At 54.7% G+C, this 25,269-nt stretch overlaps 1 protein-coding gene across 1 annotated transcript; it reads right to left on the reverse strand.

The window, feature by feature from the left end:
* Positions 1-873: 873 nt before the first annotated feature.
* Positions 874-19,426, reverse strand: Wdr5 (WD repeat domain 5). The gene is made up of 14 exons (XM_070014984.1): positions 19,341-19,426; positions 15,870-16,035; positions 15,225-15,333; positions 14,878-14,951; positions 13,793-13,882; positions 13,600-13,689; positions 13,401-13,484; positions 12,397-12,452; positions 7,528-7,574; positions 3,645-3,720; positions 3,163-3,196; positions 2,683-2,757; positions 2,108-2,195; positions 874-1,281 (listed from the first exon to the last, which is right to left on the reverse strand). The coding sequence occupies exons 2-14, from the start codon at positions 15,948-15,950 to the stop codon at positions 1,181-1,183; spliced, it is 1,005 nt and encodes a 334-aa protein (XP_069871085.1). The 5' UTR covers positions 15,951-16,035; positions 19,341-19,426; the 3' UTR covers positions 874-1,180.
* Between the last annotated feature and the right edge of the window lie 5,843 nt (positions 19,427-25,269).

The following is a 25,269-nucleotide window of genomic DNA, read 5'->3' on the forward strand; positions in this document are numbered from 1 at the left end:
GCTGATTGATTACATCTGAGGTACCAGCAGACTGGGGCCACCAGGCTCCCCCGACAGCACCAACCCCGGCTACGGGACTCGGCTGCCCTGCGGCAGGCTGACGCCCCCTCCCCAAACACCCGTGACCAACTGTGTGCAGCTTTGAGCCCAGCAGCCCCCTCCCCAGACCACTGCAAAGGTCCCAGCTGGGAGGTCAGGCTAGGGTAACAGTGAGTGGGGTCCCACGAGGAGCCTCCTCCAGAGGATGCAGAGGCTGTGGGGAGGGGAGGGTAGTGGGGGAAGACAGGGATGGGAAGAGCGATGCCCCCTCCCGAGCTAATCAGCCTGGCCTGATCTGACTAGAAGAGGCACCATCTCCCTACACCACAGCACCAAAAGGCCATTTTCGGCCCGACCCCTTCCAGCTGAGAAGCACCCTCTCACTGCCACACCTGGCGCTCTGTGCCCTCCCTGTGCCCACAGGAAGCTGGCCGTTGGGAGGGAACAGCTGGTCTGTGGGGGGAGACCCTTTTAGCCTCAAGCGTGTGTGAAACTTTCTAAATGTCAGGGAGAGATCAGCTCACATCAGAACTCAGGGACCACAGCCCACGGTAACCCGCACCCTGCCCCTGCCACAGAGCTGTGGACACCATCCACAGTCCCGCCGCCAGCTCCAGCAATACAAAATGACTCCACGCAGAACACACCTGTGCTCTCCAGTGACACCCTCAACCACTGGAGGCAGGCTAGGAGCCAAGGACAGGGCAGGGACACAGGGACTAGCCTGCAGGAGACCAGGCAGCCTGGGGCCAGAGGGCCTGACAACAGCGCCACGTTGGGTAGTAAAGTATCAAAAGGGTACAGAACTATTACTGGAAAAAACACAACCCATGATAAATTGAACGTCACTCTTGTGTAATAAAAAATTAAAAATTTGTGTTGCCTCTGGGCACGAAACAGACAGGAACTCCCGAGTAGACGAGGACAGACAATTGGCAAGAAATGTCCCAGCGATGGTAGAACCCTCCGGCGGCGGCGGCGGCACGTCCCCTCTGCCAGTGCCTTCACAGAGGAGCCGCGCTCGGGCCTGTCTCCGGTGCCCCAGGTCCCCCAGGTCCCCCGGCGCTGGAGGCCCCGGCCACACGCACGTTTGTTTCTTGCCAGTCCAGGTCTTCTGACTGCAGTCTCTGGCAGCCGGGACTCAGCAGTCGCTCTTCCACAACTTAATCGTCTTGTCGTTCTCCAAGGCGGCGGAGGCGATGATGTTTTCCGTGGGGTGACAAGCCGTTGAGATCACAACATCTGGAAGCCCAGGAGACTCGGTCAGGGCGCCATCGCCCACCAAGCTCTGTGCCCTGTGGCCCAGCTGACCACAGAGGGCTCAGTGCAAGCAATTAGAAGTGCTAGGGCAGCCCCACTCTGCCAGGGCGGCCAGCAGCCCCTCGCCTCCGGCAGCACGCTCTCCTCTGGGCTCCAGCTGGCTGGCTGCTCCCACTGCCACCTGCATGGCCCTCAGCCCTGGGGGGCTGTTCTGTCCCAGTGGTGGCAAACCAGGGCCCAGGCAGAAGTTGGCTGGCACGACCAAGCTGTTACCCATCAGCACTATCCACATGCTGACCGCACTGTGCCATGGGGCCCCAGGCCTGCCTGGGTGCCTTCACAGCCACAGCCCGGAGTGTGGAGGGTGACAGCAGGCGAGTCCCCACACTCAGGGCTGTGTGCTCCCTGCTGGGGCAGCTGCCCTCGTTTCCCCTAACACAGCTGCGGGCGGGAACAGCGAGGATCAGGGAACTACTGGAGCCACTGATAAGAGCCAGATAGCAGGCGCTCACCAGGCACGCGCAGGCTGGCTCTGTGAGGAACCAACACCAGCATCTGAAAGGGGCTGGGGACTCAGGGGAACGCAGCTCCCCACCACAGAGGCAGCCACAGTCTGCCAGCCCAGGACCTGAGTCAGGACCACATGACTAGCCCTGAGACCCAGCAAGTGCACCTACAGCAGCTTCCAAACCAGCTACATCCTCAGGCCTGCCGGGCTGAGGAAGCTGCACAGAGGGCGCCCTGTCCCCTCAAGGCAGGGAGGGCCCTGTCCCCCCAAGGTGGGGAGGGGACACAGAGCAGAGCCCACCTGTGTGGCCCTGCAGCTTCTGCACGATCTCCTTGGTCTGCAGGTTCCAGATGTACACAAGGTTGTCCTCGGAGCCAGACACAATCCACTGGGCCACCGCAACAGTGCAGGAAAAAACACAAGGTCAGGGTTCAGCAGCCACAGACAAACCTTCCCATCTCTTTCCACCCTGTCCCCCCATCCCTCTGGTAACTACGTGCAAACAAGCGCAGGGCTTCCCCTTGTCTCCCCAGGGCCTGGCACCTCACATGCCCCCACAGGATGCTTTCTGGGCAAAGGTACTCCTTAGGTCACTATACTCTCAGCGTGTCTCAGTGTAGCCCAGGATATTCAGACAAGGACAGGGCCACCAGTGCCTTGAGTCACGCAGGTGCATCTTGACACAGCCCAGCCCTAGAGGGGGCCACCTGGCCCACTAACAAGGCAGACCGCGAGGCAGCTGGCAAGTCCCCCGCACACCAGTGTGGCACTTGCTTGGCACACCGTGTTTTGCCTTGGGCACAGGGAAGGCTCCACCTGGGTCACATGACCCTGTAGAGAGGTGCTGGGGGCGAGCAGGTTCAGTAAGGACTCACCTTCCCGCCAGTTACAGAGAAATTGGCAAATATGCAGTACTTCTCATTCTTGTGACCAGTGTAAGTCTTCAGGCACTGAAAAGACAGGAAAGGTCCTTAGCACCAGAACTGCCACACATCCCACAGGAGCAGACATCACACCGCTCAGGAGCTGAGACCTGGATGTACTGCAAACACACACAGGCCCAGACATCACACAGCTCAGGAGCTTAGACCTGGATGGCACTGCAAACACACACAGGCCCAGACATCACACAGCTCAGGAGCTTAGACCTGGATGGCACTGCAAACACACACAGGTGCAGAGCCTTGTCAATCCAAGCAGCAACCACAGACCAGTGGTCCATAAAACCCGGGTCTGTCAAACATCTGAACCACAGCAGCTCTGTGAACATCCAGAATCCCTCCTGCTTCAGCCCTGAGGAGCCTGTGGCCCTCACCACCTTGTTCCCCAGGCCAAGCCAGCAGGGCAGAGCTCACCTTCCCCTTGCTGTAGTCCCAGAGTTTCAGTGTGCTGGAAGACAGAAAGAAGAGGGTGAGGGGCTGCACATCTGAGCTGTGCCCAGCCTGTTACCACCTCATCATGGCAATGATGAGAACCAAGTGAGAGCCCTACCCCAAGGGGGCGCCAGCTCTGACGGAGGCTGGCATCCACCACACCCAGCCACCCTATACACACAGGACCAAGAACAAAACTCCAAATCCCTGCAGTTCAAAGGTACTTTTGCAACAAGGCAGTTGAGTTATTACTGTCTCTGGATCAGAGGCCAGTCTCACAGACAAGCTGCAGGGCCAGGGTGGCAGCATTCACCTGCAATTCCTTCTGCAGCCTTGTGCCTGTCTCACTCCACATCCAAAGGCAACAGCCTCCCCTGCAGTCCCTCGAGGAGCAGGTGGGGCCCCCAAACCCAGTCTGCCAGAGCCTAGGCATCCCCATACCCCAGGGAAGTAAGAGCGCTTACTTGTCCAGCGTGGCAGCCAGGATGTATTTGCCATTTGGAGAGAACTTCACGAAGGACACCGGGGGGTTATCGTCATCTGCGCAGAGGACAAGCCACATGACGACCAGAGGCCAGAGAGGCAGCCGGCTCCATCACCCATGCCACCAGTGCCAACCCTTCCCGTCTCGGCCATGCACCAGTCCCTTAGTCACCAGGATGTGAGGAACAAAGGGCCTGAGGCAAGCCACACTAGGACTAGGACCTGACCCTCGTAGGGTGTCCTCAGGTGTGCGCCCATGAGCCTCAGGGACCACCTCATATGGCATCCTTGCCGATGCCCAAGGATGCTAACATTCTTTCCAGAGCAGCAACAGTGCGGCAGCTGCAGGCATCCACCCACTCTGGAGCTCAGCCCTCACTTCTACTTCTGATGCCCTGACTCTTCAGGCCTTGGGGGACAAGAGGAGGGGCAAAGCCAGGCCTGCTGGAAAAGGCGGTGCAAAGGCCAGTTTCCAGGATTCAATGGGTGAGCCTCACATAGCACGCCCAGGAGGCTGCCCTGGCCAGGTGGGAAGGGAGGGCGTGCCGAGGGCGTTGTGTCTGCCTGTGAGGTTGGAGCACACGCATTACCACCACAGGCGCGCTGGGGGTTCTGCTCCCTCGGGCTGGTCACCCACACTGCAAAGGCACACACGACACAGTGTGAGCTACTGGATGGGTACACGTGCAGCCCACCATGAGGGCTGTGCTCTTCCTTCCTGTGCAGAGAGGATGCTGGGGTGAACCCAAGGTCTGGCTCACAGTAGACAAGAACTCGATCAGTCAGCATCAAGGGTCTTTGTCCCATCACCTCAGCAACACAGCCCTGTCTTGCGTCCTGTTCCTAGCCCCAAGGGAGGAGAGCCTGGCGGCCCACTGTCCGCAGCCCAGCCCTCACTCCCCCAGCACACAATCTGCAGGAGAGGTACTCAGCTGCCAACTCCCACCCCGCACCAGTCATCTGGCCAATCATCTGTCACCTCCTGGGTTCATCCAACTGCAGATAGAAAACACAGCGAGATGTGTCAGGTCACAATCCTAGCTCTCAGGAGGATTACATCTAAGGATCAAGGTTCAAAGCCAGTCCAGAAGGAAAAGTCCATGAGACTCTTATCGCCAGTTAACCACCAAAAGCTCTGGCTCAAGTGCTAGTCTTGAGCACAAAAGCTCAAAGACAGTGCCTCCAGATCCAGCAAAAAGGGGGAAGGGGATATGAAGGTGCAGTTCAGTTGGTAGAGCCCCAGTCAATGAGCGAAAAGTGTCAGGTACCAAGTTTGAGTCCCCAATCTCAGCCATCTCCCAAAAAATGGCCAAAACAAATATTCCAACAGAACTTAAATTACCATAAGGCAAGTAGAAGCTTGAATATGAATAAAAAGGAGCACTGAGCAGCATGGGCGGCACAGGACTATGGCTGCACCACTGAGCAGCATGGGGCTGCACAGGACCATGGCTGCAGCACTGAGCAGTACAGTTCCGGAAGCACGGGATCATGGCTGCAGCACTGAGCAGTGCAGGGCAGCACAGGACCACGGCTGCAGCACTGAGAAGTGCAGGGCAGCACGGGACCACGGCTGCAGCACTGAGCAGTGCAGGGGAGCACGGGACTACAACTGCAGCACTGAGCAGTGCAGGGCAGCATGGGACCACGGCTGCAGCACTGAGCAGTGCAGGGCAGCACAGGACCACAGCTGCAGCACTGAGCAGTGCAGGGCAGCACAGGACCACGGCTGCAGCACTGAGCAGTGCAGGGCAGCACAGGACCACAGCTGCAGCACTGAGCAGTGCAGGGCAGCACAGGACCACAGCTGCAGCAATGAGCAGTGCAGGGCAGCATGGGACCACGGCTGCAGCACTGAGCAGTGCAGGGGAGCGCATGGGACCACAGCTGCAGCACTGAGAAGTGCAAGGGAGCATGGGACTACGGCTGCAGCACTGAGCAGCATGGGCAGCATGGGACCACAGCTGCAGCACTGAACAGTGCAGGGGAGTGCATGGGACCATGGCTGCAGTGCAGGGGAGCATGGGACCACGGCTGCAGCACTGACCAGTGCAGGGGAGTGCATGGGACCATGGCTGCAGCACTGAGAAGCATGGGTGGCATGGGACCACGGCTGCAGCACTGAGCAGCATGGGTGGCATGGGACCATAGCTATAGCACTGAACAGTTCAGGGGAGCATGAGACCACAGCTGCAGCAATGAGCAGCATGGGCAGCATGGGACCACAATTGTAGCACTGAGCAGTACAGGGGAGCACATGGGACCACGGCTGCAGCACTGAGCAGCATGGGTGGCATGGGACCACAGCTGCAGCACTGAACAGTGCAGAGGAGCACGGGACCACGGCTGTAGCACTGAACAGTGCAGGGAAGCATGAGATCATGGCTGCAGCACCGAGAAGCATGGGAGGCATGGGACCACGGCTGCAGTACTGAATAGTACAGGGGAGCACGGGACCACGGCTGCAATACTGAACAGTGCAGGGGAGCACGGGACCACGGCTGCAATACTGAACAGTGCAGGGGAGCACGGGACCACGGCTGCAGTACTGAACAGTGCAGGGGAGCACGGGACCACGGCTGCAGTACTGAACAGTGCAGGGGAGCATGGGACCATCTGCTACAGCTTTGAGCAGCAAGGGGTGGCACAGGCCCACTGGCTGCAGCTCCAAGTCTGCACCCTCCCCAGTACCATCGGTACTGGCCACATGCCCCCTGCTGTCACCAGGCCTAAGTAAAAGTAGTGACAGTCTGACAACTGTTACGATCCATCTGGAGACATACAAAGCACACAGGAGTGTGCTCAAACACCACACCATCTTCTAAAAGTTCTTCAGTATCCATGGAAGGTCCTGGAGCCAAAGGGATGACTGGCATGTTGGGTGACTGACTTGTTAGCCTACAGGTGCCCGCCCTGTAAAGCCAGGACATACCTATGGGGGAGGGGGGGTAGGAACCTTGGTGCTCATTACCACAGTCCTAACACCTGCCACAGGCAGCACTGTCCTAGAGACAGAGCTGGGTGCCGCTCTGGGAGGAAGCTCTGGGAGGAAGACACCCGACCCTAGGATTCCACTAGGGAAGCTGGGGTACAGTAGGCCTCGCACAGGTATAGCACAAGGTCATGGTTCCAGCTCAGTCCCAGCAGGTGACCATACTGAGGCTGCCTCCTCCATTTGCCCTTAGAAGAGAAGCCAGACACAGACAGGGAAAAGATGGCGTCTTCAAGGTAAGGACAGCCAAGAAGCAGCAATCTGCAAACCCAACCCGGATGTCCACACCTGTTACCAAAGTCTAGAAAGGCAAAAGAGCCAGAGGCACTGCCCCCCTGGTGGACCCACCTCCCTTCCCCCCCCCCAAGGCCATGCTGGCAGAGATCAGCAAGCCAGGCCAGTCCTTTCCATTCTGACCTGAGGCTCCCATGCTTCAGGCTGGCACATAATGACCAGCCTCTTCAACATCAACTACTTCCAAGTCCCACTACCTCAACCCCTGAACCCTGACCCCTGACCTGCCTGCACAGGCCATGCCAGTAACCCCAGATAGACAGCCCAAGCCATGGGCCCAAAGAGCAGAAAGAAGACCTGGCAGCAGTTCCACAAAGGAATGACAGAGCTCCTTGCAGATATGGGGGCTCAGGCAGAAGTGGGGGGAGGAGCGGGGGGGAGGAGGATGGTCCAGTGGAGAGGAGGCCTCCAAAGGCACCAGGACCGAGACAAAAAGGCAGGCTGAGCTCAGGAGAACAGAAGGCTCCAGAAGAACCACTGCAAGCACAGACAGCGAACTCCTTGGGAGAAAGGCCTCCCTGGCAGGCCTGAGCAGACACTGAGCCCGGAGCCAACCCCATGTGGCATGGAGCACTCACCGATGAGTGTCTTCAGACACTGGCCCGACGCGGTGTCCCAGATGCGGCTTCAAAGCAAGAAAAACAAAACGTGAGAGAGCCAATGGCTGCACCACCGGTGACACTGTCATCATCTTCCAGCACCATTGTCCTCCACCGTCAGGACAGTGGTGAGCCCTGGGCCTGCAACTGGTCTTCAGCTGTCAGCCTGCACCCCAGCCAGGGACAAAGGCAAAAGCGTCCCACCCCTCCTCCACAAGGGAGCAAGCAGGCCTACCATGTCACCAGCCCCCAGGTGGGTGGGCGACACACCCTGGCAAAGGCCTTGCAGCTCTGCCTCCTCCACAGCATACAGTCCACGGGCAGAATCAGCTTTCTTAAACCCGAGGCTGGATTCAATTTCCTGAACAGCCCATTAGTTAAGCAGTGAGATGGCTCATGCCTGTAATCCTAGCTGAGAAGGCTGAGATCTGAGGATCAAGGTTTGAAACCAGACCAGGAAGGAAAAAAGTGACTGTTATCACCAATAAACTACTCAGAAAAAGCCAGAAGTGGCACTGCGACTCAAGTGTTAGAGCGCTTACCTTAAGCAAAAAGCTCAGGCCCTGAAATCAAGCCCCAGGACTAGCACAAAAAAAAAAAGGAAAAAAGAAAAAATCCTTAAAGATTGGGACTCGAACAGAAAAGCTATCCTGCTACCAGCCCAGTTCCAGGGTTTCTGAGACTCCTGCCAACGCACGCACATAGTGCAAACATGTCTGCCCACACTGCCAGCCCCCACCTGCCATGGTAGACTCCCACTTGTGTCCCTGGCCCAAGCTGGGCCTTACCAGTTCCCAGGGTGTTAATTCATGTCTGCCTGCTGCTGTGGCGTGGCCCCCACCACCGCATGGGACCCAGTACTGGACTTCAGCACTGCCTTTGAACTATGTGCCCAGCCTTTCCCAGGCTTCCTTCCCCCTCCTTTCCTTAATTCTCCTGGCACTCAATTCAAATGTTCCATGATAGATTTTGTTTTGGCACAGAGGCAATCTGCTTTCTCGGCCTCCCTAGTAGGGTTTTACTCTCTTTATACTCTCTTCTGCCTTACAGAACTGATCCCCCCCAACTCCCCCTCCCCCAACTGCGCGCTGTCCTCAGCGGGACATCGTTGCACTCACTGCGTCCTGCTCTCCTGAACCTGCTCCTGATCATCCTGGCACAGGCCACCCTGTGAGACCTTAACCCCACTTCTAGCACAGAAAAAGGGGACTGATCTCTGGTGCAGCTGGTATAGCCTATGGCTGAACCAGGGCTCTACAACTCACACAGGCTGGACCCTGGCCTGTCACCAGCTGAGGGACAACTGGCAGCTATTCATCCAGTTCCCCAAGAGAAAGTAAGGATGGGGCTGGGAATAAGTGGTAAATTGCTTGCTTCACATGCATGAGGCCATGGGTTCGAGTCCTCAGTACCACATAAGCAGAAAAAGCCAGAAGTGGTGCTGTGGCTCAAGTGGTATAGCACTAGCCTTGAGCTGAAGAGCTGAGAGACCAGTGGCCAGGCCCAGAGTCCAAGCCCCACAACTGACCAAAATAGTAAGGATGACAAGAATCATAGACATGTCACTGAGTTAAGTGGGCACAACACCACACTGGTGTTTTTTGTTTTTGGATTTTTGGTGCCCTCAACTGGGGTTGTCTGGGCTTCTTCCCTCAAGACCAGCATCCAATCACTTGAGCTACAGCTCCATTTCTGGTTTTACAGTGGTTAAGTGTATAAGAGTCTCACAGGGCTGGGAAGGTGGCTCAGTGGTAGAGCGCTTGTCTTGCATGCAGAAGGCCCTGGGTTCGATTCCTCAGCACCACATAAGCAAAAAGAAAAAAGCCGGAAGTGGTGCTGTGGCTCAAGTGGTAGAGCGCTAGCCTTGAGCTGAAGAGCTGAGGGACAGCACCCAGGCCCAGAGTTCAGGCCCCATGACCGGACCCCCCAAAAAAGTCTCACTTTCCTCTTCAAGCCTGCTTCAAACTGTGATCCTAGTATCTCAGCCTCCAGAATAGCAAGGATTACAGGTGTGAGCCACCAGCACCCAGCCCAGCTTGTTTTTAGAATTTTTTTTTTTTTGTCGGTCATGGGACTTGAACTCTGGGCTTGAGCTCTACCACTTGAGCCACAGTGCCACTTCCCCAGCTTGTTTTTAAAAACCTAAAAATGTGCATCTACAGAGATCCATCTGCCCACCTTGTTGAGTAACCACAAGCAATGATGACTGGAATGGCCACACTCGCTGTGATCTGTATTTGGCAGGTAGTTTTAGCGTCTCTACATATTATGGGAGTCTGAGTTCACAGAACTGCTGGCACCACTGGCCTATCCTACGGAGAGTAGGATCAGCTGCCGTATTATTACTCCATCAGGTGCCCTCTGATCTCTACTAGAGATAAGACCTATGGGTCTCCCTTGAATTTGCTGACACAAAGCCATTAGTTTCCTGCTGTTGGCACTATCCCAGTCCTTTCACTGATCAGACTTGCTTAGTCGTGGAATCTCTATTTGATGCGCTGCTGGACACAGCATCCGGGTATTTTCTGTGGGATTCTGGCATCGATGTTCACACAGGAGCTGCCTTTGAGCTCCAGGCCACAATCAGGCTTGGGGAACATGTTAATCTAGACCTGTAAGATGGGTCTGGAAGACCTTACCTTCTATGATCTGGAGACATCTAGTAGCCTTACAAGTTTATTTGATTGAAGGTACAGGACCGGGCAGTGCAATAGCCCTTTCTACCTGACACTTCCCCAGGGCTCCTTTGTGATGAGCCCTCCCCATTTCCCCACCCATTTTGGGTGACAACCTGTCCCTTGAGCCAAGGGCACTGCTGGGGAGGATAGGGCCTTCCCCATAACTGTGGCCTCTCCCTTGATCTCCACTCAGGCTATTTTGTTTCTTTTTTTTTTTTTTTTTTTTTTGTCGGTCATGGGGCTTGAACTCTGGGCCTGGGAGCTGTCCCTCAGCTCTTCAGCTCAAGGCGAGCGCTCTACCACTTGAGCTACAGCGCCACTTCCGGTTTTCTGGTAGTTTATTGGAGATAGGAGTCTCAAGGTCTCTCCTGCCCGGGCTGGCTTTGAACCGCGATCCTCAGATCTCAGCCTCCTGAGTAGCTAGGATTACAGGCGTGAGCCACCAGCGCCCGGCGGCTATTTTGTTTCTTAAATTGGCTTCCAATTCCTGATCTTCCCAAATAAACTTTATAAAAGATTTTTATTTCCTTTCCCATGTCTCCATCTTTTAGCTTTGTAAGTCCTTCCTACTAGCCTCTCTGGTATACTATTTCTATGTTTTGGAAAGGTTCTTCAAAGCCAAGTCCACATGCGATTCACAAACTGTCCCAGTCTTTACACAGACACTCACGTCTGTTCTACGCTTTGTCGAGGTGCTGGGAGTGTGGCGCTCAAAAAATATCCAGGTACTCTGCAGCCCGTAGGTCTCATCCACCTGCCATTACTAGTGCACTGGCCGACATTTGCACTTGACTATGGCTTCATCCTTGGGTGCTACTGGCCCAGACAGCCTTCCAGATGCCATTACCATGCCGCACCGGCACAAGCGGGCACAGCCTACAGGACTCATCCGGACTCGGGATGGGAAAACTGTGCTGTGTTCAGCCTGGACTTCCACCTGAGGTCCCCGCAGCAGTGACAGTGCCGGTACAGAGCACACAGGCAGACAGGGAGTCAAGCAAAGCTCTTCAGGTGCTTAAATTCTGCAGAACTGGATTTAATCAAGTTTGCCCCCCCCCACCAAAAAAAGGGAAGAAAACATATTGAGCCCTAAGACTACACAGAGCAAATAATGAATCCCAGCTGCTGCAAGCCCCAAGTTAAAGCAATGCCAAAAAATACAACGCATGTGCTCTGTGGTACACTTGCCCAGCACCACCAAAAAACGTTTTTTTAATTTTCCCCTTTCTAGATTTTGTCTTCAATCTTCCTGTCGCTTGGTCATCAATCCACCAGCTCTCTGGCCTGCTGTCAACTCCAGTCCTAGGCCACTTCCTTCTGCAGGGGGCGGGGTAGTCACACTGAGGACCCAGGAAGATCCTGCTCATGTCTTTCCAATCACCTCACTTCAGGTGCTTCTTAAAGGATCATGGAGTCAAAGTAGGGTTTAAACCAAGCTTGGTGTATTCAGTTTATCTATGGCTCCTGCCATAGCTCAGACCCTGCTTTAATATCCCCCGTTACTCTGGGAAGTCCTAACCTGGCTCAATCCAATGGTACCACTGTCCCCTTAGCCTCACCAACCACTGTGGAAGCTACAAAGCCACCATCCCCAAGCCCAGAATTCAACTCCAGAGCTTTTACTGCTACCCCTACCTACAAGTTACCACAGACGCCCACGTCCACACTTCCCATTTCCCGAAGCCCTGGGCACTTCCACCAAAACCACCTCCAGCAAGGCCTCACCCACTCAGCCTAATTCCAAGGTCTATAGAGCCCACAGCCTTGCTCCTCCTCCCTTCATTCACCCATCTGCAACCCACTGGGGCATATGCTTCTGGAAGGTGAAGGCCATGTCCCCTGCCCACTGCACCCTGGAGCTAAAATGAACCAACAGCAGGCCTTGAATGAAGTAAGATTTTTCTCACTTGGCCAAGGCCCTGTAGCTCACACCTGTATTCCTAGCTACTCGGGAGGCTGAGATCTGAGGATCACGGTTCAAAACCAGCCTGGGCAGGAAAAGTCCTTGAAACTCTTATCTCCAATAAACTACCAGGGGGGGAAAAAAGCAGAAATGGAGCTATGCGTCAGGTGGTAGAGCACTCGCCTTGAGCTGAAGAGCTGAGGGACAGCGCCCAGGCCCAGAGTTCAAACCCCACAACCAGCCAAAAAAAAAAAAAAAGGTACTTACCAGAGACCGTCATAACTACTTGAAACTATCAAGGATCCATCTCGATTAAAATGAACCTAAAAATTCAAAATTCAGAGAGGAATAAAGAGAAGCTTACTTCTCAGCCGTGAACACACAGCTTCTCACCCCAATGCCCTTCTGCTGAGAGCGGATGGCATGCAACAACGAATCATTGCACGGATGCACTAACAGGATGGCTGTGGTTACGTGATGTCTCGTGTGTGAGTGTGTGTGTGTGTGTGTGTGTGAGAGAGAGAGAGAGAGAGAGAGAGAGAGAGAGAGAGAGAGCGAGAGAGAGCGAGAGAGAGCGAGAGAGAGCGAGAGAGAGCGAGAGAGAGCGAGAGAGAGCGAGAGAGAGCGGGAGAGCGGGAGAGCGGGAGAGCGGGAGAGCGGGAGAGCGGGAGAGCGGGAGAGCGGGAGAGCGAGAGAATGAATGTCCCAAGTCTTAAACACGGGGCCTGGGTGTTGTCTCAGCATTTTTGCTCAATACTAGCTCTCTACCACTTGAGCCACACCTCCGCTTCTGGATTTTTCCTTTTTCTGGCAGCTAACTGCCCAGCTGGCTTCAAACCTCCATCTTCAAATCAGAGCCTCCTGAGTAGCTGAGATTACAGGCATGAGACACCAGCACCTGGTTCTTTGTTTTTTACTGAGTGGTGTACACTGAGCACGAAGCACTCTGGGGACTCCATCCCAGCATCCACTGTTCTCACCAACAAGTCATCAACCAAAGTACTCCACTCAACATTCATCTCACCTGTGGTCACACTCCCATTCCATGCTCTTCACCAGAGAACCTCTCAGGAGACCACCTCTGAAACCCCTAGCCTACCTTCCTGCCCAGCCCCACATAAGGCTCTCTCAGTGCTCACCAGAGGCACCCCGTCCACCCATTCTCTATGGTATACAGGACTGAGAGGTCTCACGGCACCAGTCCCCAACCTCTAGTCACCTAAAGAATCAGCAAGCACGTCAGAGGCCCACAATGCATGGCAGAAACTTACGGCTGACACTGGATCTGAATGAGCAGGCAAAGTCTTGAGGCACTTCCCGGTCTTCACGTCCCATATCCTCACACTTTCATCAAACTACGTGAGAGGGGATGAAAATCATTCCAGAACTCAAACCCAGCCCCACCTCCACCCATGCTGAGCATGGCTGTGACCTACCACAGCGCCCCCAGAGGAGAGACCATGTACTTACAGACCCTGAGACGATGAGGTTGGACTGGGGGTTGAAGTTGCAGCAGAAGACATAGTTGCTGTGCCCCTTCAGGGTCTTCAGACACTTTCCCTAGAGCACAGCAGGGTCAGGCCACCTGCTCCCAGCCCTAGCTGACTACCTCCTGCCCTTCCTTAGCCACAGGAGCCTCCCTGGGAAAGGACTAATGCCTTACCGAGCTCACATCCCATATCTTCAACGTTTTGTCATCAGAGGCAGACACAAGGAGGTTAGAATCCGACGACCAGGCTACATCAGATATTCCCTTGAGAAGGAGAAAAAAAAAAAGTTACTGTATTTTGGGACAAAATTGAACTGACCGATAAAGGGCCAAAATCCCACAGCGGGGAATCAGGGGCTATCCAATCTTAGCTATTCCGGAGGCTGAGATCTGAGGATTGTGATTCAAAGCCAGCCCAGGCAGAAAAGCCTGTGAGACTCTCATTTCCAGTGTAAAAAAGCTGGAAGTAGGGCTGGGAAGGTGGCTCAGTGGTAGAGTGCTTGCCTTGCATGCATGAGGCCCTGAGTTCGATTCCTCAGCACCTCATAAGCAGAAAAAAAAAAGCCACAAGTGGCGCTGTGGCTTAAGTGGTAGAGTGCTAGCCTTGAGCTGAAAGGCTGAGGGACAGCACCCAGGCCCAGAGTTCAGGCCCCACGACCGAACCAAAAAAAAAAAAAAAGGCTGGAAGTAGAGCTGTGGCTCAAGTGATAAAGCACTAGCCTGAAACAAAAAAGCTGGTCAGCACCAAGGCCTTGACTTCCAGCCCCAGAACTGGCGGGAGGGAAGGGGAAGGGGAGGGGGAGGGGAGGAGGAGGGGGAGGGGAGGAGGAGGGGGAGGGGAGGAGGAGGGGGAGGGGAGAAGGAGGGGGAGGGGAGGGGAGGGGGAGGGGAGGGGGAGGGGAGGGGAGGGGGAGGGGAGGGGAGGGGAGAGGGAGGGGAGGGGAGGGGGAGGGGAGGGGAGGGGAGGGGAGGGGGAGGGGAGGGGAGGGGAGAGGAGAATCCCAAACACATGCCAGGCCCCTGCAAATCGTCTCGCCAGCATTAACTCAGAAGATGCACACTCAGGGTACAGGGGTAAGCCATTCTCGGGGGCTCTGCCAGACCGCAGAGATGGCCATATGCACACCTGTAGCAATCCAAGGTGCCTTCACTAAAAACCAATCGCCACAAAGCAGCTCCAGGGAGCCACACCTATACCCACAACCCAGAGTGCCTCGTTGGCCTGCACAACAGCCAGGACTTCTCATGCAGGAACCTACCAGCTTGTGACCAGATATGGTTTTCTCAAACTTTCCATCATAGGCTCCCCAAATTTTAATGAGTTTATCAGCAGCTGAAAGAAATAAAAAGAGCTAAGGCTCAGAGAAGAAAAACTGTGCAGGACTTAGCTTCCCTGCTGAGCCTAAAACCAACACCGATGCTCCCACACTGAGCCTGGCGTTGAGTGGGGAAAGGCTGGAGTCTCAGCCCTCAGCTCCCAGAGGCAATGGGCACAGTCTCAGGCCACACTAGCTCTGCAGAGAACATGTAGCACACTACAGGACCCCATGGCAGACTAACAAAGCTACATAACCCACCCATACGCACTCAGAGGACCCATACGCACACGAGCTTGCCAGCCACTCTCCATTCGGGCTGAATTTCACAGAGGACACAGCTTTGGTGTGGCCAGCCAGAGTGAATTTTAGTGCATAGTTGGGTTTAACAGGTGTAGGCTGTTGGAGAAATAGTACAACCTGAGTTAGCTAAATGTAAACACCACAGTCCCATTCATTCAGTCAGCTGACTTGATTCCCAAAGTTTAACTCAGCCTTCAAACTGACTGCACCTGAGTGCGATGTGAGGCCAGTCCCACCTCAGCACCCCAACTCCATCATCCAAGCTGGACGTCAAAGCCCCCCACAACACCTGGCACTGCTGAGCTGTGCCCCTTCTACCTCCACAAAGCCATCTGAAACTAGGGCTCCCTGTTTAAAAGTTCCTAGTTGCCTGGAAAGGAGTCTGCATACCTACCAATCCCACAACTGTGGGACTTGTCCAGATTTGGGTCTCACAAACTTTTACAATCTTCACCAAGAACCTGTGTATTTTTATGTCCCACCCCTTCCATCTAAGTGACAGATTTGAGAATTCCTATCATTACATCATGAGATCAGTAATACAACTGGTAACATATTTAACTGAGAGCCAATAGCCCTGGATTCCTTAAAGCCTGTTTGGCCAGAGGGGCCCAAGGAGCCCAGGCACGCACCTTGCTCTGGGTGGCCGATGAGGAAGGGGTGGGTTGTGCTCTTGCAGCTTCCGTCTCTGGCTTCTTCTCCTCAGTGGCCATGGCTCAGAAGCCCACGGGCAGAAGCTGTGGATGGGATTCACACAGCAAGAGGCTGTCTGCTAGTCCAGCCCTACGGTGGAAAGACCTAGAAACAAATCATTTATTGTAAAAACTTAGAAGACTGCTGGGCGCCGGTGGCTCATGCCTGTAATCCTAGCTACTCGGGAGGCTGAGATCTGAGGATCTCGGTTCAAAGCCAGCCTGGGCAGGAAAGTCTATGAGACTTTTATCTCCAATAAACTACCAGAAAACCGGAAGTGGCGCTGCGGCTCAAGAGGTAGAGCGCTCGCCTTGAGCTGAAGAGCTGAGGGTCAGCGCCCAGGCCCAGAGTTCAAGCCCCATGACCGACCAAAAAAAAAAAAAAAATAGAAGATTGTCAGGGCTGTAAGAAGCCCTGGATCTGAGCCTCAGCAGCAGAAAAAAAATTTTTTCTATAATTCCATGAAAAGGGATAAAAAGAGAACCACACAGGCTGGGAAGGTGGCTCAGTGGTAGGATGCTTGCCTCGCATGCATGAGACCCTGGGTTCGATTCCTCAGCACCACATAAGCAGGAAAAGCTAGAAGTTACGCTGTGACTCAAGTGGTAGAGGGCTAGCCTTGAGCTGAAGAGCTGAGACACAGTGCCCAGGCCCAGAGTTCAGGCCCACAACCAACAAAGAGAGAAAGAGAAAGACAGACAGACAGACAGAGACCATTCAGCCACCATATTGAGCTCTACATACAGCAAGCAATGTGCTGTTCCCAACTGGGGAGTCTAGCCATTACCCTCACTCCAGGCTAATATTTTTCACTTGCTCTGCTGCTTGTGCCCCTTGAAATCCCAAGGAAGACCACTTTTTTTTTTTTTTTGGGGGGGGGTCTGGTCGTGGGGCCTGAACTCTGGGCCTGAGTGCTGTCCGTCAGCTCTTCAGCTCAAGGCTAGTGCTCTACCACTTGAGCCACAGCGCCACTTTCGGCTTTTTTCTTTTTGCTTATGTGGTGCTAAGGAATCGAACCCAGGGCCTCGGGTATGCAAGGCAAGCGCTCTACCACTGAACCAACTTCCCAGCCCGAAAGACCACTCTTGAGGAGGCTCTTATGCCAAGTGAAGCAGAGGGAGCTTCGAGGTGGCATCTGGAAGTTTATCCAAATGTCCTCTTGTCTGCAACACAGAGCATGCACCCAGCTGCTGCCTCACAGGCTGCAGATCATGGCCACCTTCTTGGCCACCAGTGCAGTGCTAAGAGCTGTAGCAGCAAACCAGAGGGCTCTCTCTCTCTCCCCCTCTGGAGGTTCCCTGCTGACTGCAGAAACAGTCCAGAGTATAATGCTGAAACTCTACAACTGCAATGCACTTGGGCTTCATGAGGTATAGCCACAAGCCATGAGCAACAGTAACCCCCATCCTAGTGACCGACAGATGCTGCTACTTCAATGCAGCTCACAAAGCACACAGGTGACTCTGAAATGGGGAGTTTATTAAAGAGAGCCACCTTGTAAATGTCACTAGTCACCCCAACCATTAACCTAATGAGCTAGTACCCTGTAAATTCTAGCTTAGAGCTTAAAACTGAAATCTTGCCAGGGTCCACATAACACAAAAGTAAAATGGATGCCATCAAAAGGAATCTGTCAGCCAGTGCCAGTGGCTCCTGTCTCTAATCCTAGCTACTCAGGAGGCTAAGATCTGAGGATCTCGGTTCAAAGCCAGCCTGGAGCAGCAAAATCCATGAGCCTTATCTCCAAAAAACTACTCAGAAAAAGCCAGAAGTGGCACTGTGGCTCCAGTGGTAGAGCAAAGAGGTTCAGGCCCAGGCCCAGGTCCTGAGTTCAAGCCCGAGAACAGGGGAGGGGAGGAAGGGCTTGTCCAAGCCAGACAAGCTCACCTCTATTCTCCTAGCTACTCAGGAGGCTGAGATTGCAATTTGAAGCCAGCCAGGGTAGAAAAATCTGTGAGACTTACCTCTAACTACCAAAAAAGCCAGAAGTGGAGCATGAGCCTCGGGTTTTTGTTTGTTTTTCTTTTTATTGTCGGTCATGGGCCTGAACTCTGGGCCTGGGTGCTGTTCCTCAGCTCTTCAGCTCAAGGCTAGTACTCTACCTCTTGAGCCACAGCGCCACTTCCGGCTTTTTCTGCTTATGTGGTGCTAAGGAATTAAACCCAGGGCCTCAAGCATGCAAGGCAAGCACTCTACCACTGAGCCACCTTCCCAGCCCCGAACCTTGGGCTTTTAACCAACAAAAAGCCAGAAGTAGAGCTGTGGCTCAAAGCGGTAGAGCGTAGGCCTTGAAAAGAAAAAAACTAAGGGACAGAATCTAGGCCTTGAGTTCAAGTCCCAGGACCCACAAAATTGTCTTCACTTTCTGCCAAGGGAGAGTTGTTTTCTTGAAGGGGAGGATCTAAGGGGTTTAACTCCCTCCAACACTAGAAGGTGATGAACACCAACAAGAAGCCCAGGGGTGGCGGGGAGGGGGCAGCAAAACATTAACACATAAAAACCTACTCCACAGGGTGGGCCCCAAGGTCTTGAACCCTGGGATGGAAATGCGAGTGGGGGAGAGGAGAGGAGAGCCTTGGAGCAAAGGTTTCCCGTAGCAGGGAAGGGTGAGGGTGCACCGCAGCTATACTTTGGGGCTTGGGAAGGAAAAATGAGGAGCAGGAGGCAGGCCAAGTGACTTGGCTTTGGCCCCCACAGCTTCTCCCCTAAGTGAGCCTCGTCAGTGAAGGCCCAGCCATCAGCCCTTCATGTGCTCTGCCTTGGGCCAAATGCAGATTCCAGGGCTCCAGGTGCGAGGAGACAGAAGGCAACGTAAACGGGCACTGCAGGCGACCGGAGGCGCAGAGGGCCGGGGACCCAGCCGGGACACTGCAGTCCCAGACACCTGTCTGGATCCCGGGGCTCACCTGCAGCCTTCCCGAGGGGGAAGCTCCCGGGAGGAACCCTTCCCCAGGCCCAGCCCGGAAACCTCTAACCGGGGGGGACAGGTAAAATCGGCGGAGGACGCGTGAGGGGCGTGCGGGCAGCGCCCAAGATGGCTCTCGCGGACCAGAGCGGAGGGGCTGACAGGACCCCCTGCAAAGGGGTCACGGTCCCCTCGGGGGCGACGCAGGCAGGGGCCGGCGGCGGCGAGGGCCCCGCGCGGCGGAGGCGCCTCACAAGGGCTCAGGCCCGGGAGCGGGGCAGGCGGGTCCGGGGGCCGCAGCGGCGGAGGGGAGGGCCGGGGCCTGGGCCGCCGGAGCCGGCGGAGGCCGAGGCGCTGACGGCGCGGGCGCGCGGCGGCCACGAGGGGGTCGGCGGCCGGGACGGGGCGCGGCCGCAGCGGGCCCGGCCTCAGGCCCGCGGTACACGCGCGGCGGCCCGGGAGCGCGGAGCCCGCCCGCGGCCGCGGGACCACCCCGCTCACTCACCTGCAGGGCCGCGGCGGCGGAGCCGGGCGCGCCGAGTCGCGCTGGTCGCCCCGGTGCGCGGGCGCCGACGAGCTGCGGGACTCGGCGGCGGCGGTGGCGGCGGCGCGCAGGCGCGGGGGGCGGGGGCCGCGGCGGGGGCGGGGCGACGGCGGGCGGCAAGGGCCAGAAAGTACGGGGAGGCGCAACGCCTTAAAGAGACAGGCGGCCACGGCTCCGACTTCCGGCTCGTAGGCCCTCCTCTGTGGCTGGGTGGCTGCCGGCGGTCCTCCCGCGCCCTGCGGATGTGTGCTTCCAGCAAAACGCGCGGGAACGCGCCAGTTTGCCCACCGCGTGATCGCCAGCGGCTTTCCCCCGCCGACGGTTAGGGCGTGGCCGCTCTGGCCGGTCCCTCTCCCGAGCCGCCGAGGGCTTGGCACCCACGACGGAGGGCGCCGCCCCTGGGCCCCCAGCGGGGCCCCGAGTCCCTCGCGGCGGCCGCACCCGCGCTTCCCGCCCGGGCGCCACGGCCCGGGTGGCCGCTGGGCCTGAGCCCCGGCCAGAGGAGGGTCGCCTTGTGCACCATTTTCAAACTCAGAAAAAAAAAAAAAGATCTCATGAGATTCTTAGGATTGCAATGTAGGGTTGGGGCCGGAGAGCTCTGCCATCGTGGTCCCGAAGCGGGGCGGAGGAGAGGACAGCGACCAGGTGTACATGTCCCTAATACAAGAGCTCGGCGCGCATCCAGGCTGGCAGCTTGAGGTGAGGCCCTCCAAGGGTGGGAGTGAGCCGGCCTCACGGTCCAGCAGCCGCCTCAGAGGCCCCCAGCTCCATCTGGGAAGCTCTTTTCTGTCATCTGGACAAAGCCCTCCGAGGAAGTCCCCAGAGTCCCCATCTCTATGGAAAACAGGGCTATCAGCTTCAGGAAGTGGTCACTGAAAAGAGTCGTAGCAGCTGGTGCTAAAGGTTCGCTCGTGCCTGTAATCCTAGCTACTCAGGAGGCTGCGATCTGAAGATCACAGTTCAAAGCCAGCCTGGGCAGGAAAGTGTGAGACTCTTACCAAAAAGCCAGAAGTGGAAGAGGTGTGTCTCAAGTGGTAGAGGGCTAGCCTTGAGGGATAATCTAAGGGACAGTGCCTACGCCCTGAGTTCAAGTACTAATGTAAGCGCACACACTCACACACAATGTTGAATAGTAAAGGAAAGCAAGGGAAAGGCTTGTGGAAACCCAGATGTGAGCGTAGGCAGGTCTGGTTGGATTTATAGTGAAAGATAGGTTAAGGGTTTCTATTCAGCCCTGTCTGAAAAATTGCTTTTCTTTATTCTGAGCATAGGTATGCTCTGGACTGTTAGATAACAAGTCTGGTCACTTTGTAATAAATTTGTATTATTCTGTACTGTTTGAGCATTCCTTTAAAACAAGGGATGCTTTTACCAAATGCCCTGTTTTTGTTTTCTTCTTCTTGTTCCTGGAACTTGAACTCAGGGCCTGGATGCTTTTTGCTCAAGGCTAGCACTCTACCACTTGGAGCCACAACTCCACTTCCAGCTTTCTGGTGGTTAATTAGAGTCTCAAGGTCCAGGCTGGCTTTGAATCTCAATCCTCAACTCTCAGCCCCATGAGTAGCTAGGATTAAGGTATGAGCTACCAACACCAAGCCAAATGCCCTGTTTACTTATTTCTTCTTCCTTCTCTTCTTTTTTTTTTTCTGTTTTCTTTGTTGTTGTTGTTGTCAGTCATGGGGCTTGAACTCAGGGCCTGGTTGCTGTCTCCATGCTCCTTTGCTCAAGGCTCTACCACTTTGAGCCACAGCTCCACTTCCAGTTTTTAAGTAGTTAATTGGAGATAAGAGACTCTTGAGGACTTTTCTGCCTGGGCTTGGTTTGAACCACCATCCTCAGACCTCAGGCTCCTGAGTAGCTAGGATTACAGGCGTCAGCCACTAGTGCCTCCCTGTTTCTGTTCTGTTTTAGCAGTATTGTGAATGCCTGGCCTTATGATAATAAGGCAGATATTCTAACTCAATAGCTCCTTTCAAGCCAGGTGTCTATACTTGATATGAATTCTTTTTTTTTTTCTGCAAAATGTTGTAATTTTAAAAGTCATAGTCTACCCTTCCCCCTTCCCCCCCCCCCCCCCCCAGTGTTTTTCGCTAAGATACTGTTGTTCAGTTCTCAAGGCTTAGTAACCATTTGGGCAATTGAATAAGGTCAAGAGCTGCTTTAAAACAAACAAGCCAGGTGCCAGTGGGTCAAACCTGTAATCCTAGCTACTCAGGAGGCTGAGATCTGAGGATCAGATCACAGTGCAAAGCCAGCCCAAGGAGGAAGTCCATGAGACTCTTAAGTTGGTCTTGGGGTTTGAACTCTAGGCCTGGGCACTGTCCCTCAGCTCTTGAGCTCAAGGCAAGCATTCTACCACTTGAGCCACAGTGCCACTTCCGGTTTTCTGATGGTTTACTGGAGATAAGAGTCTCACGGATTCTCCTGCCCGGGCTGGTTTGAACCACAATCCTCATATCTCAGCCTCCTAGTAGCTAGGATTATAGGCATGAGCCACCAGCGTCTGGTTCTATGAGAGTCCTGTCTCCAGTTAACCATCAGAAAACCTGAAATGGTGCTGTGGCTCAAGTGATTAAAGCGCTCACCTTACTAAAGAGCTCAGGGACAGAAAGCTCTTCACGGGGCTGGGAAGTTGGCTTACTGGTAGAGCGCTTGCCTTGCATGCTTGAGGCCCTGGGTTCGATTCCTCAGCACCAAGGAAGCAAAAAGAAGAAAGCCGAAGTGGTGCTGTGGCTCAAGTGGTAGAGCGCTAGCCTTGAGCTGAAGAGCTGAGGGACAGGGCCCGGGCCCAGAGTTCAGGCCCCATGACCGGATCCAAAAAAAAAAAAAAAGAAAGCTCTTCACTGATACACTGTTATTTGTTTATTTTGTCTGTCTTTTTTTTTTTTTTTGGTTGGTCATGACGCTTGAACTCTGGGCTTGGGCACTGTCCCTGCACTCTTCAGGTCAAGACGAGCGCTCTGCCACTTGAGCCACAGCGCCACTTCTAGTTTTCTAGTGGTTTATTGGAGAGAAGAGTCTCACAGACTTAGTTTTGCCTGTCTTGAGGCTTGAGTTTGCCTGGCTCAGCCAGTGTTCTACCACTTGAGCCACACCTCCAGTCCAGCTATTTTGCTAGTTCAATTAGAGATAGACTTTTCTGTAAGGTCCGCTCCTGGATGGCGAGCAGACTCCACCCTCCTCGCAGCAAAGTCTCCACCCAGTACCTGCGTTACCTAGGCAACTGGGACACCTGGAAGAGGTCACATCTGCATCTGCTGAGGTCACATCTGAATTTGATGTGGCCACACCTTTCCCCACCCATACCCTACATAAGGGCTAGCCCAGGCCCAGACTCTCCCTCTTTTTTCTCTCTCTTTCGTTTCTAGCTCTTGCTGCTCTTTTCTTGCTCTCTTGCTCTCTCTCTTTCCCAGCCACGTGGAGTGCCAACCTTGCCTGGTCCCAGCAGATCTACCCCTTACCTGAATACCACGTGAGTGCTACTGTTCTTACCCCTCTCTCTGCTCTTTTCTCTCTCTTTCCTCTCTTCCCAGCTCTCTCTCATTCCCAGGCCTTTCCCAGCCACGTGGAGTGCCACCCTTGCCTGGTCCAAGCAGGTCTACTGAATAAACCTACCCCTTATCTGAATACCACGTGCGTGCTGGTGCAGTTCTTACTCGGCCACCTCTTTTTAAAAACCTAACATTTTCTAAGCTAGAAGTGGTGCTGTGGCTCAAGTGGTAGAGCACTAGCCCTGAGCTGAAGAGCTGAGGGACAGCGCCCAGGCCCAGAGTTCTGGCCCCATGACTGGCAAAAAAAAAAAAAAGAGACTTTTCTGCCCAAACTGGCTGGGGCAATCACACCCAAAAGCCAGAAATGGAGATGCTGCTCAAATAGTAGAGGGCTAAACTTGAGAAAAAGAAAAAGAAAAACCTTCAGGACAGCACTCAGGCGCTGTTTTCAAGCCCCAGTACCACTGCAAAAAAAATAAATAATAAATTTCTAGAAAGTTCCTCCCAAAACCTGACTTAAGGCCAGGCAGGGCTAGGAAAGTGGCTTAGTGGTAGAAAGCTTGCCTAGCATGCATGAAGCCCTGGGTTCGATTGCTTGATAACCACATAAAAAGATAAATAAAAAAAAATTTTAATGCCAGACAGTGCTGATCACTTGTGCAGCTTGCAGCTCCATTGGCAGCCTCCTTAGGGAGCCGCCAGCAAACAGCCTCCACCAGGGCTTGCTTTCTGCCATGACCCCTGGAGGAGTGAGTTCTCCAGTTGTGTTTCCCCATCCTCTGCACCTCCCTCCCCCCCTACACCTCTCCTAGGGAAGCACCCCTCTTTGATTGGCACTCTTGTCAGTGTCACTGGGCTGGCCTAAATGGACACCCTGTGCACTCTGCAGTTGGCACAGGACGGGGAGGGGATGTTTGTTGATCACTGAGCATTGTGCACCAGATCCTATATTACTAGCCCACCTCTACTTGGCCCCGCAGGACACCCTGAGGCCCACCAACCCAGGTAAGTTCATGTAAGTTCCTTTCCCGTTAATAGCTCTGCCAGCAGCTCTCCGTTTGGGGTGTTTGTTTGCCAGGGTACTCAGGTCCTGTTACCCTCCTCTTGTCAGCCCTGGGTTCCACAGGAAGGACCCCCTTTGTTCTAAATGTGGGTTGTGCAGCTGCTTCCCAGTGTCCCCAAGTCCCCATCCCTTTGTTGCTCCCCTTGTCCCCAGCCTCTGCCCCCTCCTGTGTGCCTCCTTCTAAGGTGACTGCTCTAGGCCGCCCCTGTCCAGGATGGCCACAACCCAGATAACTAGCACGCTCGCTCCCTGCTCTGAAGGGAAAGAAGGCCCTGCCCAGACAACCTCACTGCACAGAAGCAAAACTTTCCCTGCTGGTATGGGGGAGCCCCCTGCATATCTACCACTCCAGCAGGGACTCCTGGGGTCCCCTGGCTCACCCACCACTCTGGCAGGGATTTGTGAGCAGCCTGGGCATGGGCATGAGCACCCTTGGCATGGGACATTTGTCCTCACTTCCTGTCCTGTTTAAACATGGGCTAAAGTTGCTTCAAAGACTCCATTCTGTGTCCATCTGCCCTCACCTTTGTCCTGGTCCAGGCGGTGTCCCTCGGGATGGGCCCTGCTCTGCCTCCAGGTGGTGCTGGGAGCTCAGTCACAGAACCAGGGGGGCATCAGGGCAGGTCTGGCCCAGGGCCCAGTGGGCGGATCTCTAGCAGGAATCCCAGGAATGCAGCCCTGCTTCCCAAGCCAGGCAGCACCTGGGGTCTGCTGAGCCCTGCCCTCCCCCCCCCCCCCCCCCAGGCAGACAAAGACAAGAAGGCAGACAAAGACCAGCAGGAATGGCGGGCTCCAGGCCGACCAGGCCCCAAAGCCAAGGGGATTCCTCTGTTTCCTCTGCGTGTGTGTGTGTGTGTGTGTGTGTGTGTGTGTGTGTGTGTGTGTGTGCTGTGTGTGTGTGCTGTGTGTGTGTGCTGTGTGTGTGCTGTGTGTGTGTGCTTGAACTTTTTCACTCAAGCCTGGTATACTATTACTTGAGCTATAGCTCCTCTTCCAGCTTTTTTTTTTTTTTTTTTTTTTGTCGGTTGTGGGGGGTGAACTCTGGGTCTGGGCGCTGTCCCTCAGCTCTTCAGCTCAAGGCTAGAGCTCTACCACTTGAGCCACAGCACCACTTCCGGCTTTTTTCTGCTTATGTGTTGCTGAGGAATTGAACCCAGGGCCTCATGCATGCGAGGCAAGTGCTCTACCACTGAGCCATCTTCCCAGCCAAGCTTTATTTTATTTTATTCTTGGTGTTGGTTAATTGGAGATGAGTCTCACAGGCTCTCTCTCCAACATTCTGTCTTGGAACTGCGATCCTCACATCTCAACCTCCTGAGAAGTTAGGATTACAGGC

The sequence above is a fragment of the Dipodomys merriami genome, unplaced genomic scaffold (genome assembly GCF_024711535.1).
Source record: "Dipodomys merriami isolate MVZ:Mamm:240054 unplaced genomic scaffold, mDipMer1.0.p SCAF_11, whole genome shotgun sequence".
NCBI lineage: Eukaryota > Metazoa > Chordata > Mammalia > Rodentia > Heteromyidae > Dipodomys > Dipodomys merriami.

Coding starts and splice junctions, on each gene's coding strand:
- Wdr5 (XM_070014984.1), bottom strand. CDS start 15,950: ATGGCCACTGAGGAGAAGAAGCCAGAGACGGAAGCTGCAAGAGCACAA. Junction 13,883..14,877: donor CCATATCTGGTCACAAGCTG/GTAGGTTCCTGC, acceptor CTCCTTCTCAAG/GGAATATCTGATGTAGCCTG. Junction 7,575..12,396: donor AGTAGTTATGACGGTCTCTG/GTAAGTACCTTT, acceptor CTTGCTTTGAAG/CCGCATCTGGGACACCGCGT.